Source organism: Gymnogyps californianus, chromosome 6 (assembly GCF_018139145.2).
Source record: "Gymnogyps californianus isolate 813 chromosome 6, ASM1813914v2, whole genome shotgun sequence".
NCBI classification, from domain to species: domain Eukaryota; kingdom Metazoa; phylum Chordata; class Aves; order Accipitriformes; family Cathartidae; genus Gymnogyps; species Gymnogyps californianus.
This window is the reverse complement of record NC_059476.1, coordinates 36,706,565-36,723,609: the sequence shown is the minus strand read 5'-3', so window position 1 is coordinate 36,723,609 and position 17,045 is coordinate 36,706,565. Positions and strand designations below refer to the sequence as shown.

The 17,045-nt window shown below is 40.1% G+C and overlaps 1 protein-coding gene across 1 annotated transcript in view; it reads left to right on the top strand.

Moving 5' to 3' along the window:
* Positions 1 to 1,988: 1,988 nt before the first annotated feature.
* Positions 1,989 to 17,045, top strand: part of HERC4 (HECT and RLD domain containing E3 ubiquitin protein ligase 4) — a 36,694-nt gene continuing 21,637 nt past the window's right edge. The window contains exons 1-8 of the mRNA XM_050898597.1: positions 1,989 to 2,041; positions 2,290 to 2,455; positions 3,721 to 4,012; positions 6,847 to 7,006; positions 8,405 to 8,481; positions 10,908 to 11,129; positions 12,630 to 12,721; positions 16,177 to 16,307. Of these exons, the coding sequence (XP_050754554.1) occupies positions 3,787 to 4,012; positions 6,847 to 7,006; positions 8,405 to 8,481; positions 10,908 to 11,129; positions 12,630 to 12,721; positions 16,177 to 16,307 (908 nt within the window). The 5' untranslated portion in view covers positions 1,989 to 2,041; positions 2,290 to 2,455; positions 3,721 to 3,786. The remainder of the gene's footprint in view (positions 2,042 to 2,289; positions 2,456 to 3,720; positions 4,013 to 6,846; positions 7,007 to 8,404; positions 8,482 to 10,907; positions 11,130 to 12,629; positions 12,722 to 16,176; positions 16,308 to 17,045) is intronic.

Sequence of the window (17,045 nt, the reverse complement as noted above, 5' to 3'; positions counted from 1 at the left end):
TCTGCCGGAGGGATACAGCAAACACCCTCAGCCCGCCATCTCCCTGAGCCAGGAGGGCCAGCGGCCCCGCTGGTGTTGACACTGCAGCCTCACGCTGCAGCAACACCGTCTGGGTCACCCTCGGGGAAGAAGTCCGTTGTGTCAGAAGTTAATGACAGGTAATTGGAGTATGAAGAACAGTTTGTTCCTGCTTCTCCCTGGCGGATCCAGTTCCTTCCCGCTCACTGATCTCATTCTTTTCATGCCCTCAGAGATCAAGTAGAGGCTTCTGCAGATCTCTGTAGATGACGGATAAGGAATAGCAACACGCAGCCAAGTCTCTTAACCGGTCTGCAAGGAAGGACGAATAGTGCCGTCACGAAGACCTCAGCAAACATAGAGGGAGTCGTTTGCCCCAGAACATACTCAATTTTTTAAATTCTTGATTTAAAAATAGTGACGTAGTACAACGGTGGTATGTTTTAAAGCTGCTGTATTTTTTTGCGCTCACTTGTTCCCAAGCCAAGAATATGTACAGCTGCAGTCACCACCCCGGAGCGGGCACCTGAGCTAACGACACCCTCCCGCACCCAGCTCTGCTCTTCTCCAGTGCCGTCCTCCAGGCGCACCGGCAGGACGAAGGCATCCCTCCAGCACTCGTCACTCGTGGGTATTCTCCTAAACGTCTTTTTTGTTCTCAACTTCTCGCTCAGCCTCTTCACAGCCCAACAGCGGCAACCGAAGCCACGCCGTGACTCCGACCGTAACCTCTCTCTCTCCCTCCCTCCCTCCGAGCCTTGCTCGGGGCCCGGGTAGCGCCCGCGCCCCGGAGCGCCCACATCCCCGGCGGGATCCGCCCCGCCCCGGCTCCCACTCGGCGCCCGACGGCACAGCCTGCGGGCCGCTAAACCGCCGCCGCCAGCACCGCGCCGGGACACACGCCGGGACACACACTGCCGCCAGCACCGCGCCCCGCCGGGCGGGCGGGCGGTGCCTCCCGCTGCCCAGCCCCGCCGCCGTCCAGGCTAACGTCACGCCGCGCCGCCGCTGCGTCACCGCCCCTGACCACGAGGCCGGGGAGGGAGGCGGGCGGTGAATCGGGCGCGCTGCGGCCCCGCCCGCCGAGTTCGCGCCTGCGCAGGAGTGGCGTCCGGGCCCTGTCACCGCTCCGTGCAGGGGCTGCTCACGCCCTCGCGGTGGCCGGTGGGTGCCTGCGGCGGGCGGGCCGGGCTTGGGCGCGGCCTCGCGGCGCCGGCGGGAGCGGAGCGCCGCGCCGCCGCCGGTGAGTTTCGCCGGGCCGTGACGCGCCGGTGGTCCTCTGCGGACCCGGGCGCTGCCGCCTTCGGCCCCGCGGGGCGGACGGGAAAGTGGACGGGGCCGTGCTCGGCCCGCGGGGCCCCACAGCGGGGCCGGTGGGACGGCGGCTGTGGGAGCGGGGCGGGGGGGGGGGAGGGGGCAGGTGCAGGGCGGCCGGTGGGCCGGGGCGATTAGGACCGTTACGGGCGACGCCGCTTAGCAGCTGCGGGGCGCGCTGAGGGGACCTCCGTGCCTGGCGCCGCCCCCGTCGGAACGGGCGGAAGCCCCGCTCCGGCCGCCGACCTGCGCTCCTCCGCCGGGGCCGCTCCGGCTCCGGCCCCGCCCGCGGCGCGGCCGCTCTCTCCGGACCCCAGCGCGGCGGCGCCCGGGGGAGCTGTACCCCCGGGAGGGGAACCGTGAAGCCCGTGCCGCAGGCTGACTGCGATTTGGCAGTGTGTCGGCGGAGGCGGGCGGTGTCCCGCTCGGAGGGGCAGCCGGGGCGGGCGGGAGCGTGTGGTACAGCTCTCGGGATCGCCGGGCGCGCCGCCCGCGACTGGGGCGCTTTAAGAGCGCGTCAGTGGCCGTGCACAGTGAGATTACACAGCCCGCTCCAGCCTGCGGGAAACATCCAGACGCTTCCTGTAGCACCGTTACTCGCTCTCTGCTAGTAGAAAATGAGTTGGGTGGTTTCCCTCGCGTTCTGTATTTGCTGTCGGCGTTGGACGGGTTTTGACGTCACACGCGGTGGTATCCAGCAGCTGACAACGTGAGTTGGCTTTCATGAGTGCATACAGGGATAAAATGCTGCCGTGATTTGAGATCAAAGTACAAAACTTCTTTGGCTACTGACTCTTAAAAGAAAAAAACTAAAAGCATTTCTATGGAAATACGTCTCTGTTTCAACAGAAAGGAGAACTTTTCTTCTTTTTGCCCCACTGGGGATGGAGGTAAATCTTGACTTGGAAATCTTGAAGCACTATAATCATACATCTTTTCTAACTTCTTGTGTTGCAGGTTGAAGCTTGCATTGCAGTCACTGCTACTGATGTGTGAAATTTGCTGTTGCATAGCTATGTCTTAACCGAAGACTTCTTCATTTTGATGTCCCCTTCTGAATGTGGTAGGATATAGCTAGTGATAGCTAGGGAAATATTTGATCATGCGTCATCTCCTGAGATAGGTAAACAGCATGCAATGTATTTTAAGCTACTTGGCTGTTTTGGTTTTCTTGTTTGTTTTTTTGAGATCACAAAAATAAGCATTTTGTTTATTGCATTTTGACTTTTGCAGAGAAAAATAGTTCATCCTGTTGTGCTGGCAAGAATTCTGCCCTTCTTTGGTTTATGTAATGCTTAGGTGCTAGCTGATGGCTTGCTTCTCTGTGCAGTTTTATATTTAGGTGGTTTATATGTGTTATGACCCTGCAGAATGTAAGACTGAATGCATTTGTAGTGCATTTTATTCCACGTTCCATTATTCATGCTGTCTTCCAAATAATGATCACAGATGAAAATTTATAGCAATTTTACACTGTATTGCATTGATTTTGAAATTGCTCTGAAAATATGGGGAAACTTACTGTCGCAGAAGTGTAGTATAAGTAATAGTGAAAACATGGTCATAAATTCATCATCATCTGCAATACTGAAAATGAAAGAGAAGTGTAGCTTTGTATCCTTTCCAAATAGGTACAGAGTCTGTCAGCACAAGTACTGGTAGTTGCAGTTTAGGCATTAGGGAAGGGGGTTTGCATGGGGGAGTTTGTATGTGTGGCCTCCTGTTACTGCAGAGTAACTATGAAGCTGTAGCCTGTGTTGATTGCAGTGCAAGATTGGGCACTTGAGTTTCAGGTACTTATTTTCTTTTAAATTGTAAGTTCAGTTGACTCAGTTGTTTCAATGTAATGAATGACACATCATATTATTCTTTGTGTTGCATAACTGGATTGATCAGAGCTGACCAATTTTTTCCAAGCTATGAGTCAAGTGTTGTTTTTGGGGATGATCTTGAGGCCGTACACAGTGCTTTCTGGAGTCGTGCAGCTCCTTGTGTAAAGAACCTAGCCTGTACTGTCTCCTTAAAAAGATGTTTGAGGTCATTTCCACTGGCTAGAATTGGTTGTGACTGCCATTTGTATAGCTCTGGACTAGGAATTAGAGAAGTTTTACAAAGAATGATATTTTAAGTTTTTGAAACAAAGTTTTATAAAACTGAGGACCTCCACATCTTAAAAGTTGTATCTGAAATGGGAAGAAAGGCATTTTACTGCAGAGTTAATGTAAATACTGTCCAAGAAAGTAAATCACACTTAAAAATTGTTCAATGTTTCAATATATTGGTGTATAGAAAGTGAACTTGTGGATTACATGCTGTATAGAAGATAACATAAACATTAGGGACAATACTGAAAAACTGTACATTTTCCTTTTTTTTTTTTTTGAACAGCTACGCAGAAGGGATATTCTAGAAAACTGAAGTTGGAAGATCTCTGTGATCAAGAGAAGTGTAAACATGTTGTGCTGGGGAAATGCATCTTTTGGACAGCTTGGATTGGGTGGAATTGATGAAGAGATTGTTTTAGAACCCAGAAAAAGTGACTTTTTCTTAAATAAAAGGGTCAGAGATGTAGGATGTGGACTGAGACATACTGTTTTTGTCCTGGATGATGGGACTGTTTATACATGTGGATGCAATGATCTAGGACAACTAGGGCATGAAAAAGCCAGGAAAAGACCCGGTAAGTTTAGAAGTAATGAATTGTGGAGAGTACGTGTGGTTGTGCATGTATCTTTTGTTTCATTATGCCACATCAAACCCAAGATTGTCCGTGTCTGTGCATGTGCTGAATTGTGTGCACAATAGTTCTTCCAAGAATGGGCGTGTTTTTAACTTGAAAAGCATTCCTTTGCTTCAATTGCATCTTGTGACAGTTGGAAACAACCAACTGTGAAAATATGGCTGTCCCCCCATATTTTTGCCTGCCGTGCAGCTGGACAGTGCCACTATTTTCTATTTTGAGCATGGAATCACTTTACCTAAGGCTGTGGGAGACTCGGTGGCTGTTTTTGATCTCAAGGGGAGGTGACCTGCTTCAATACATGGATTAGCGTTGTACTATATGTGTGGGTTTGGCTACTGGAATATGGTAGAAATGAATATTTGACATACCATAATTGAGAAACATGCTGTGTGTTTTTAATCGTCAAATATGTGATGTAGAGCAGGTTTGATTAAAGCAATGTTCCTAATTTTCTTTTTTTTAAGAACTAAAAATAAAACTTTTGATAAAAGACTTTTCAGCATATGTAGTGCTACAGGAAGAGGATTTGGAAAAGCCTAAAGGATGCAGTGTAAAACTTCTTTGGGCTTTTTTCTTCCTATCTATATTATATGTGCGTTTCTGCTTCCTGCTGTAGCAGAAGCGGGTAAACATCTTGCAGGGACTGCAGAGGAGTGTGCACATGGGCTCCCTTCAGAGCTGTGCGTGTGAGTCATATCTGCGTGCTACTGAGAGAGATGGAACAGTGCTTCTGACAGTACTTACAGCACAACGTAAGCAAACTGAAAAGGCTTAGTAAGAGTTTATTCTGATCACTGTTATAGCAATTTTGCAAGTTACTTGGCACAATAATTGATACAGATATTTCAAATGGAAATCAGGCATTATGCGGTATTTTAGTAGTTCTCCTTTATTCAGAGTTTCCAATTTGGTGCCCAGTAAAGATTTTTGGTGTAGTTGGTATGTAACTTTTTAAAACTAATTTGGACTTCTATTGGGAAACAGTAAACGGATATTAAAACTGATAAACTTTAATCCTGTGCAAACATCTGCTTCATAAACAGGAATAGAAACTCAGCCTGTCAAACTTACTCTGAATACTTGTTGCCCACTTTGAAAATGATGCTGAATTGTCTTTTAAATCTAAAAGTTACAACAAAAATATCTGACTTTCAATTTCTATTTTTTTTTTTTTTTTAAAAACAGCTTTGTATGAGCTTTTGTATGTAATGGACAAACACCTACTGTAAATTTTTTTTTTTTTTTTTTTTTTACATACTGAGATGCAGCAGTCATGAGGATTGTAATGTCCTCCTCCCTAATTTTTCTTTCCTCTAGAGGTTGCTGACAATACTGTTGAATGTTCTAATGTGAAGTCAGTGCATTGGGATAACTTTACTTGCACAGTCTAAAGAGGCTCAGTATCTTTACAAATGGGCGGATGCTCTCTTTTGAATGTATTTCTGCTAACTGAAGATAGTTTTGTCGCTGACTGCATGTCTCTGCCTCTTCCGTGTCACCAGTGGTGCTATTTAGCTGTGCCCTCCCTCTTTCCTCCCCACAGAGCTCTGCTTGCCATAGGGCTTGTGTGAATGTTCCTTAATCCATATTGGGCAGTCAGCCTGACTAGTTTAGCAGCTGATGAAGATAGTCTGAGCTAATCTGCATGCTGTTGCCTGAACTGGAGAGCGCTTGCATGACCTGTTCCACTGGCAGAGCTGTGGAGGCCATAATGGGCTGAACTGGGGGGGTAACCTCTTTAATTGGACCAGCTGTTTAAAAAAAAAAACTAACTTATGTCTGCTGCCTGTGTTAGTTTATTTTGGAAACTGAGTGCCTGTCATGTTGCAGATCCTGTTAGCCACTGTTTTGAAATTGACTTAGGCTATGCTAGGCTGTGTTTAGAGTGCATGTTACATTGATGATACACAGGCTTTTTCAGTGGTGTGCTGTTCTTAGGCAGGAAAAGAATATATGTGTTTGAAAACTGAGCATAAAGTGTCCAAGCAGGCTCTTATTTCGGGGGACTGTTGAAAATTCCAGGCTTAATGACAGGCCCTGATGATATTTCTCCACTTTACTGTTGCTGAAATGAAAATGTTAGACTTCTGATCACAAATCATAAGCACGAAAACAAACTTTGAGTTTTTCCAAACGTCTTTAAAGGTATGGATGCAGGCTACTGGAAGAAAATCACAGATATTTTAGTGTTTGCTTTTCAGATGCATGCACTGTATATCTAGAAAAATTACTCTTTAGGATCTGTTTCTACAATATTTTGCATTATAAAGAGGACATTGTGTAGCTCATTGCAAAACCAGTAGCTTTAGTCTTTAATTTGCCCTGCCTTGTTTTGCAGGCTTTTTTTGTTAACAATGAATAGGTGAACTTAATTTGCTGTGGTGGAATGTTTTCCTCTTACGTAATGTCTACACGTGTAGTCATTTGACAATAATCTATTTGACCTTAATGTTAATTGAGTTTCTACACTCATTTTCAGATGGCAAGATTAGAAGGAACCATTATGATCCAGCTGCAGTTTTTGTGCACTTCTGTATATTACTCCAGATACGGTGGTTGGTTGGTTACTTCGGGGTGTCAAATTTAGCTTACTTCTCCTAGAATAGCATGCTTATAATTTTAAATAAAGGATGTTTTGGCAGATTTCTGGGCTTGCTTCTGTGTCATTTCAGTTGATATCTTAGTACTGAGTATAACAGTCTTGAACAACACTAGCTTGTTAGTAGCTTTTTTTTTTAAACAACTAACTTTTTTTTTTTTTTTTTTTTCAGAGCATGTTGGTGCACTGGATGCCCAAAATATTGTGGCTGTATCATGTGGAGAAGCCCACACTCTTGCATTAAATGACAAGGGTCAGGTATATGCTTGGGGTCTAGCTACTGATGGACAGCTTGGCTTGCCGGGAACAGAGGAATGCATCAGAGTGCCCAGGTTAAAAATAATTAGTATATAACAAGATATTTTTTGGAAAAAAATGTGCTTAAATCACATTTAAACTATTCTGCTGTTAATAATTAAAAAAACACATTAGCAAGTGTATTTTAGCTATGGCACTTGCATGCTGTAGACAGTTTCCTTTCTCAAAAAGTCAGCTTATGTGAGAAGTGTGTTATGGGTTTGCTTGGTTTGGTTTGTTGTTTGGTTTTTTTTTTTTCTTTTTTTCTTTTTTTTTTTTACTAGTCATCTGCTAAGAATGAGAGTTATGTTGGAACAGTAGGATGGGTATTTTAAGAATGTAAATGGGGATTGGTAACTGCCATTTAAGAGATGTTAGAGAAGTAGAATGTTAAACTTTCAAAACCAGTTGTGGGAGTACAGTTGAAGAAGGTACATTTGCTATCTGATCTTCGTACTTCAGTTTTCACCCTGAAGTTTTTTAGCTGTGATCAAATAATATGCCTTCTAGTTATAAAAATGAATGCTAGCCAGATTCACTTCCTTGTTTTCAGAATGCTGTAAGCATTTCAGCTAGCTGAAGTCCACATTTTTACTGTGATGAATAAGTTCACTGATATCAGTGGAACTGTCTGTAGCAGTAAGTTTGTATGTTTGCAAGCTGGAGGTTTTGTATTCTCATTTTGTTTTTTACATAGGAAAAAGACACACAAAAATAACAATTCTTTGGAACATTAGTAATTTATAACTATCATGGCTGTGATACATATAAATATGAAAGATATAAATAACTAATATAAAAGTTTTTTATTTGTATATCAAATTTTAAAGCCCACAGGCCTTTTAGAAACTCTCGTTTTTCTCATCAAAAGTTGAAAGCATAGTAGATTTAGTGCACATTTGTATGTATTTGCAACTTCTTTATAATATTGTGCAATACTTAGTAGCTCTGTAAACGGAAGTTTTGATTGAAGTTAATGTTGGTAGAGATGAAAAATTGAGTGTTCAAATTTTAACAAAGTAATTCAGACTTTATATCCAATATTGATATGAAGAAGATTGTAAAACCTTTTTTCTTTTGGAAACTAGAAAGTAAGAATAATTTTCTTCTTGCATCCAGTATTTATTTCCTCCATTCAGCTGTGACATCTCCTTCCTAGCACATGAACCTCCCTAATTCTTTATTATGGTCTTTTACTGACTTTATTAATTTGAAAATAAGACAGAACCTGTCCTTGAAAGTGTTAGAAAAGAAGCAGTTTTGACTTAAGACTTTACTAAATAGCTTCTAATTAAAGTTAGGATATTTAAATTAGTTTCATATATACTTCAGTGAAAAGGATTCACTTTTTGTATATTACCCATTGGCATGACTTTATATTTCATACCATGACCTAATAGCTTAATTCTTTCTCTGTTTTCTTACCCTGATAGAAATATTAAAAGCTTATCGGAGATCCAAATTGTTCAAGTTGCTTGTGGTTATTATCACTCGCTAGCACTCTCAAAAGGTAAGTCAAATTCTTCTGAAGTTTTGTGTAATTTCTTACCAGGTGATTCTAAAAGTTGCAACATGTATTTTGTCTTATTTAAAAAGGAAATGTTTTTTTAAACATGCTACCACTTAACACAGATGGGATTTCAGGTTGGTAGGGGAAGTGTCATGTAGTGATGGAAGCTTGTATTTAAAAAATAAATGTACAAACAAATGTTGTGTTGTTCTGCTTTTTTTTCTTATGCTTTTTTGCTTTTTATCATCTTGCTTTCATGTAACTTCCTTTTAAAATTCATTTTTGTTTCTCTCCTTTTTTTTGGTCCCATTTCTTTTTCATCCTGCTAACATGCCGCTTTGTTACTAGTCTGTTTTAACCTGTAACTTCAAGTCACTGAGGTTTGCAGGCAATGACTTCCTTGTCTGCTTTTCTGTTGCAAAGCCTATGCTTTGTTGGTGCTTCTGTAGTTAAAATGTAATGTCACATTATAACCCACCTTTTGAAAGGTTTAAACATCAGTGTTCAAAATTTTGCTGGGGCTATGAGAACATACTTAGTTGGCCTCACTCGTGTAAGAGTATTGCATGTCTAGTTAGTATAGCTCTCCAGAAATGAATATGAATTTAAATTTGCTGCTTGTTTGTTTCATCGTGACAAAGGAGAGTTGTGGCCAAAAGTTCCGTTTGGAAGAAGTGGCTGCCGGACAGGGTTAATGGGAACTTAGAAACTCAAAACAAAAATTCCAGCAAGATTGCAGTTTGACAGTGTTTCTTAACAATGTATGGTTAAAATAGAAACTAAATAAGCTGTGGGGAGGAGGTGTTAATTGTATGCTGAATTTTTTTTTTTCTTTAAATATAATAGTTTATACTGACTTTATGTGCCTTGGTTCTGTATGTGACTTTTCATGGGCTCATATTGAGTGTTTTCTGTGCCATTATGTATTCTCAGGCGTCTTTACCATTATAACCTAGTGAGATTCCTTTGTTTTCAGGATAGACAGAGATTTACAAATAACCCTTCACCTGCATTAAGATCAGCAGTAGAATGTGGGGAGTATCAGAATTGTGCTGTTAAGCATTCTCTTGGTCAAAGGTGCAAGAATATAATAGGAGCTTGTAACTTAAAATTCACTCAGTGTTTTAAATAGTTACAAGCTTCAAGTACAGCATTACTATCCTATTGCCAATTCATGGATTTGCAGCTCTGTGTTTCTGTTCTTCAGATGCATTGTAGGGTGTTTTTTTGTTGGTTTTTTTTTTTTCTGGTTGTAAGAGAACCTGCAGAAATACTTGCAATGTAGCAAGATTATGGCCGTAAAAATAGACCCACACAGGGAGGAAAATGGGATGAACTTACTTGCATTGGGCATTTTGGGAGGAGACTTCTTAATATATTTAGATCTATATATGGGATATTGATCAAGTGGATTAGTTCATGTGATTATAAATGATTGGCATAGGATTTCTTTGGTGTTTGGAAGACTGTTTTGTATAAAAGTGGAGGTTTGGGTTGTTTGGTGTTTGTTTGGTTTTTTTTTTGTCTGGTTGGTTTTGGTTTGGTTTGGTTTTTTGGTTGATGTTTAAATAAATAAATAAAATCTGAGAGACCTGTACCCCAGGGGATGGGTTTCGTTGTTTTCCATCTTGATTAAACTGTTATTGGAAAGATGGAGGTAGGAGAGACATAGGAAGCATTACTGTTTGAAGGTAACATTACTGTTTTGAAACTTATCGCATCAGCAAAAGCAAAATATCTTTGTGATTAGGTGTTGATCTTTAGGACAGTAAGTACCTTGGCAAAACATTGGTTGTTCAGTAAAACCTTTTTCTTTTTGAGGCAATCTTAACATAAATAGCTCTCTGATTTGTGATTCTTCAAAACATTTTTTTCTTTATAAGGCATCAAATGACACTATAAACTTTGTGCTTCACCGATGATATCATTAATACAATATTTTAAAATTTAAAATAAGTTGCTTAAATTGAATGTGAAAATTAAGCATGTTACCGTATAAAAGCTTAAATGAGACTTGTGATTGGAAATTGGAAATTTTTGCATGTCCAATATGCAACTTCAACAAGATCTGTGCATAAAAATATATGTAGTAGTGGAACTGCTAATGGAACAGCATCTTGCTTTGTAATAACCAAACTTAATTGATCTAACGCTGTTGAAACAGGAATGTTAAGAGCAGTTTTGAGGGTTTTGGATGTGATTTAAATACTTGCAGTCTGATTAAATATTTGAGTTGAATGTCTGCAAATTACATGAGAATGCTTAGCTTCAGAAGTCAGTGATTTGTATGCACTTTCAAACTAAAAAATATTTGAAGAGTAACTGTCTAACTTAGCTTTTCTTACAGTAAATAAACTTTATATAATTAAACTGTATTGATTGATTGTATTTCTTGGGTTTGGTTTGTTTTTTTTTCCTTTAAACAGGAAGCGAAGTGTTTTCCTGGGGACAAAATAAGTATGGCCAGCTGGGCTTAGGTTACGAGTATAAAAAACAGAACTCGCCACATGTGATTAAATCTCTGCTGGGAATCCCTTTTGCACAGATTGCAGCAGGAGGAGCTCATAGTTTTGTACTAACTCTTTCTGGAGCCATTTTTGGATGGGGACGCAACAAATTTGGGCAGCTGGGTCTTAATGATGATAATGGTAAGTAAACATTACTTCAGTAGAATTTCATGCTGAAGGTCTTGGTTTGTGAATCTAAAGACAGGAGTATTCCTAGAAAAGAAGCAGACAGAACAAACCTTTGTTGAATATTGTCGGAGAGTGCTGATGTTGTGTGAGATTGCATAAGGAAGACATAGAGGTTTTTTCCTCGGCTGTTTTGTAGTGAAAATTCTGACAGTGGTATGTTGAAATTCTAGCCTGCTTGATGTGTTTTCTGTCCCTGTTGTAGATTTTTCTGTGACTTAAACTTTCTGAATGGGAATGAATTAAGATACTGTGCAGTAGTTACAGTTTGAACTGAACTTTAGGTAGATGAAATTGCTTGATGAAACCAGTCATCTATGAAAACTATTCGGTTGTCCTTAGTAGACAGATTTAAGGCATCTTCATTGTTTTACTGCCATGTGGGGTATCTGCCTTTCTCAGGCCACTTTTGATAATCATTCACAATTTTCAGCTAACCATTTCCAAAATTTCCTCTACTAGAGTGTTTATACTCGTTAACGATTTTAAGCTAGGTTAGACAAAAAATTGTTTCTTTGTTTGTTGTATTACGTTACATGCACACTGTCTGCACACAGGGTTCCAAGATGGGACTATATGCCATCAGGTTCCTGTAATACACAGTTTACTATAGAATAATCTATAGCTGGTTTCATGAATTCAAATTTTCTCACTGGTTCATTGTTCTCAACACCATTTAAAATAAGAAAAATATATTGTAGTTAAAATGCGTATCTGAATTAGCACTTTAAATATGGTCACACTCATGTAATAAGAAAACTGCATGTACTTTCAGAAATCAAATTTTCATGGGAGACTTCAGTTGCTTCTACATATTCTTTGGAATATGTATGATCCCAGTTTTTTATATAGCATCACTTCTCAGTAAAATCCCTTTTTTATGTTTTGATATGCCGCCTTCTGGTCATCTTAGCATACCTGTCAAATTTTAAGACATTAGCATTAACGTTTTAAAAAATTGCCTTTGTGCAACTGGATGACAAAGTTGGTTTGTTCTGGTGATGGAGGGAAGTTAGTTGTGCTTCCTAATTCTTCAGTGTTCCATTCTGTTATATGCTCAGTAGTATTGAACTATGACCAACTGATACTAACTTATAGGAACACTTTAAAAACACGAAGCACATAAACAACTGTCATTTGTTTTCTTTTCTCATGGCCAATGGCAGGTCTAACGTACTGTTCCATATTTCCTGATTTATGCATTGACATATGATCCTGTGCTAGTGAAAATGAGACTATTTGCTACAAAGTATTTCAGTATAGTAGACTCGCTGTTTTTCTGTAATAACACTTCCATCTCAAAGATACATAAACTCAGTCACAATGATTCCATTATGCTAACAAATTCAAAGTGCTTGTTTGACTGGAACCGAATTAGAATAAATGAGCAAAACTATTTGTTTTCTGATTTTTATTTTCAAAATAAGCGATCTACTGCTGTATTAAACCTTTCAGACAGGTATGTTCCTACGCTGCTAAAGTCACTGAGAACTCAGAAGGTTGTTCATATATGTTGTGGAGAAGATCATACTGCTGCCCTTACAAAGGTACAATATTTAAAGATATGTTTATGCTTTGATTTTTTTTTTAATGTTTTCAGGAGAAGATGCTACCTGAGTAGGAAATAATAAACAAAATTCCACATAAAATTTCTTCAAAGTTTATTGGATTAAGTTGAGGAAACACTGGAAGAATGGTTAAATATTTGAAAAAACTTACCAAATACAAGAAATCTTTCAGTAGTTTTAAATTCTTGTCAGATTTGGTGAAATTGAGCATACAAAACGTAGCATTTTTGATATGACAGTGCATGTTGCATTATTAAAATTATGCAGATACTGAAATTTACATTAGTGTATCCTAAAGAGATTAGCTGTTTTCTGACTGTGATGTCTCTAGCATTGCTGTTATCACTGATCAGACCAAGTTAATTTTGAATTTAAATTAAATGCTGGGGGGATTGGTGTGTGTGTGGTTGTTTTAAGTTTTCTTAGTGAATTGCTGTTTGCTGTTGTGGTGGGTTGACCTTGGTTGGACGCCAGGTGCCCACCAAGCCGCTCTATCACTCCAGCTCCTCAACTGGACAGGGGAGAGAAAACATAACGAAAGGCTCGTGAGTCAAGATAAGGACAGGGAGATCACTCAGCAATTACCGTTACGGGCAAAACGGACTCAACTTGGGGAAATTAATTTAATTTATTGCCAATCAAAAGTCAGAGTAGGGTAATGAGGAATAAAAACAAATCTTAAAACACCTTCCCCTCACCCCTCCCTTCTTCCTGGGCTCAGCTTCACTCCCAGCTTCTCTACCTCCTCCCCCTGAGCGGTGCAGGGCGGCGGGGAATGGGCGTTGTGGTCAGCTCGTCACACATTGTCTCTGCCGCTCCTTCCTCCTCACTCTCTTCCCTTGCTCCAGCGTGGAGTCCCACCCATGGGAGACAGTCCTCCACAAACTTCTTCAGCGTGGGTCCTTCTCACAGGCTGCAGTTCTTCACGAACTGCTCCAGCATGGGTCCCTCCCATGGGGTGCAGTCCTTCAGGAACAGACTGCTCCAGCGTGGGTCCCCCGTGGGGTCACAAGTCCTGCCAGCAAACCTGCTCCAGCGTGGGCTCCTCTCTCCACGGGGCCACAGGTCCTGCCAGGAGCCTGCTCCAGCGTGGGCTTCCCACAGGGTCACAGCCTCCTTCGGGTGCACCCACCTGCTCTGGCGTGGGGTCCTCCATGGGCTGCAGGGGGACAGCCTGCCTCACCATGGTCTACGCCACAGGCCTCAGAGGAATCTCTGCTCTGGCACCTGGAGCACCTCCTCCCCCTCCTTCTTCACTGACCTTGGTGTCTGCAGAGTTGTTACTCTCACGTATGCTCACTCCTCTGTTCTGTCTGCTGTTGCGCAGCAGCTGTTTACATACTATTAGCAAACCAATAGAAGAAATTGAAGATTTACATAATCCATTAGTAAGTATTATAGTGTGAGGTTCTATGAAAAGTTGGTCATTTATTTCAAGGTCAATTGGAAAAAAAGCATGTATTCTGTGTCAATGCGGCATGTTCATACAGAGATGTAGGAACTGATTAAAATAGAGAGCTGAAATCTGTCACATTGCCTTATACATAACTGTTGGCTAAATGCAGTATTTGGAGTCTTGTTTTTAAACTTTTAAACTTATTTGGAAGCTTTTAGGCACGGCATAGAATGTATAGTGCTAGTGCTCTTCCTTACACTGATTTTAGTGATGAATAGTGTATTTCAAGCATCAAGTGATGATAAGTACCTTTATTTTGTGGTGGGTAAAACGATACATACGTGTCTTACTTTAAATGATTGACTCCTGTACTTTTCTTTCTGTGTTTTGATAGTTGGAGTAGACTTCAACATTTAGGTATAAATCGGTATGGATTACCATTTTGACATTTCCCGTTGTTCATCACTCTCAATAAAATGTATCAATTTATAAACAGAATATTTTGAGCTTACTACTAATAGCAGTAGAAAACAACTCTGGCCGATCAAGATTTGAGCAAGTGACTAAATATCCATTTCATGTCTGAATCTGAATTCAGAATATTGTTGTAGAAGGTATTAGAATTTTGAAAGTAACTATTTTTAATGTTTTATTTCTGAAGAAAAAAAAATCTATGTTTACTTACTTTTGGAAAATGTATGGGGTTTTTTAATGTGTTTGAATTTTTACTCTGCAACAATTTAAAAGTTGTTTTGAAGAATATGATCTGCCTAAATGTGGTCATGCTTTTGTTGTTTATACACGCTTAATTTTCTACAGTGAAAGGAAAAGATTGTTCAGAAACAATTGCTTTTTGTCCTAAAATATTCTCTTGCTTTGACCGAAAAAGATGTGGCAACTGCGTAATCCTGAAATTGATATTGATGTATTGTGCGAGGTTAGAGAAATATAGAATGTAAAGAACACAGCAATCTGTAACTTGCATTCTAAATGTTTTTCCCTTTTTAATGTATAGAAGTTAACTTCAAACTTGCTTTAAAGCTGATGGACTCAGTTAAGATACTAAATTTACTGTAAATGTTTCTACAAATTATTTATGTCACCCATTTGTATAGCTCCATTTTCCCTTGCATGATAAGCCTTGCAGAACGAGGGGTCTTGATTTATATCTTTTTGTAGACAGTATTGTGTATATGTGCGAGCATTCTTCAAGTCCTTCTGAAATTCAGAAAAACCTATCGCTGTTTGTTATCCTGATTCAGTGAATGAGACTGTTGGTTTTTCTCAGCGGACGCTGCCATTTTAATGATGATTTCCAGCAGAGGTCCAGTCTGATGCAGAGTAGAATTGAAAGAAACAGCTTTACAATTTCAAAGCATTTGAAAATGGAAAGTTTCAAAGTTGTTGTAAGGTAAGTTGTATAACTTCTGAAAATGTTTTTGATTTAACATTCTTTCATTAAAGTTTTTGGTTAATTTCTTGATTAAATTAATCAAAAACACTTTTAAAAAATGACTTGCCTTACGACAATGTTGAAATTTTCTGGTTTCTTATGCTTTCAAATAATGAAGCTATTTCAGTCATACTCTGCATCATCTGCCTGAGGAGGGCAGCTTCCTATTTGGTAGTGGCTTTAAAATTTATGTTCAGAATTTAAAAGCCAAAGTATACTTTTTTTAATAGTGTGAGTTTATATACTGTTGTAGTTCATCAAGAACACTGGAAAAGAGGAAAAACAAGGATTAGTATCTATTAATGACACAAGTTAATGGCAGGACTATTGTATAATAATATGGAAATTACAAGAACGTGATTTAACAAGAATAAGGTAATACTTGATAGCTGTGCCACATTTTCATAACTGCAATTAACTTGTGACCCTTCTGTTTCTCAGGGCCCTCTTGTGCACGTGTATTTTCTCTCCTTTCCCCACAATTGCAAAATCATCAGACAAGGAGATTTATTAAACCCCTACTTCTGTTAAGTTTCTTGTTCTGTGATGTACTGTCCTTTTAATGCAAATAATTTATTTGTTTAGGAAGGTGGGGTTTTTACATTTGGAGCTGGAGGCTATGGTCAGTTGGGTCATAACTCTACCAGCCATGAGATAAACCCAAGGAAAGTTTTTGAACTTATGGGAAGTGTTGTCACGCAAATCACTTGTGGCAGGTAAGGTCTATTCTGTGCTAGCACTATGAATCTTATAAATGACTTGTTTTGTATAAAACTTCATGTATATTGCAATATGAAGTGGTTTTTTTCTTACCCTTTGTGTTTAGGGAAGACAAGATGGTCTCTAACAAAAGATATTTAGAAACCTTACTGGGATTTTAAAAACATTCAATAGAAGACCTAAAGGAAGTTATACTATTTGAGAGGCCCTGATTTTCTAAACTGAAAGTGTGAATAATCAGTGTGAAGTATGAAGGTGTTGTTTATTGCTGTCACTTTATCATTTCCTGTTAAAGAACAAGTGTGCTTGGGGAGGTACATGAGCATCACTGAGGATAAGTGTAAAATTTGGAAACATAACTTGTTTTGTGAAATACCTGTAATACTGTATGGCACTTCAGTTCCTAATGGGTTTTTATTGTATATGTTATAATAGCACCCAAGAAATTGGAAGAATTCCCAGCACACATGAAAACGCTCTTGTCCAAAGAATTGCATTCTAAGAAGATAAAATGAGGGGAGCAACATAATTTTTTGAGAGATGGGCACACTTTGTTATTTGGGTTAAAGAATAGGTAAATGTAAACCTGTCTCTCTAGCAGTTTGGTTGACATTGAGTGGACCCATTCCATTTTAATAGTTTACATAAATTCAATACTGGTTCTCCCCAGGCTCATGATAGGAAAGAGGGCTTCTAGAGTTGAGAAGGATGGCAGGGGAAAGGAGATGCAGCCA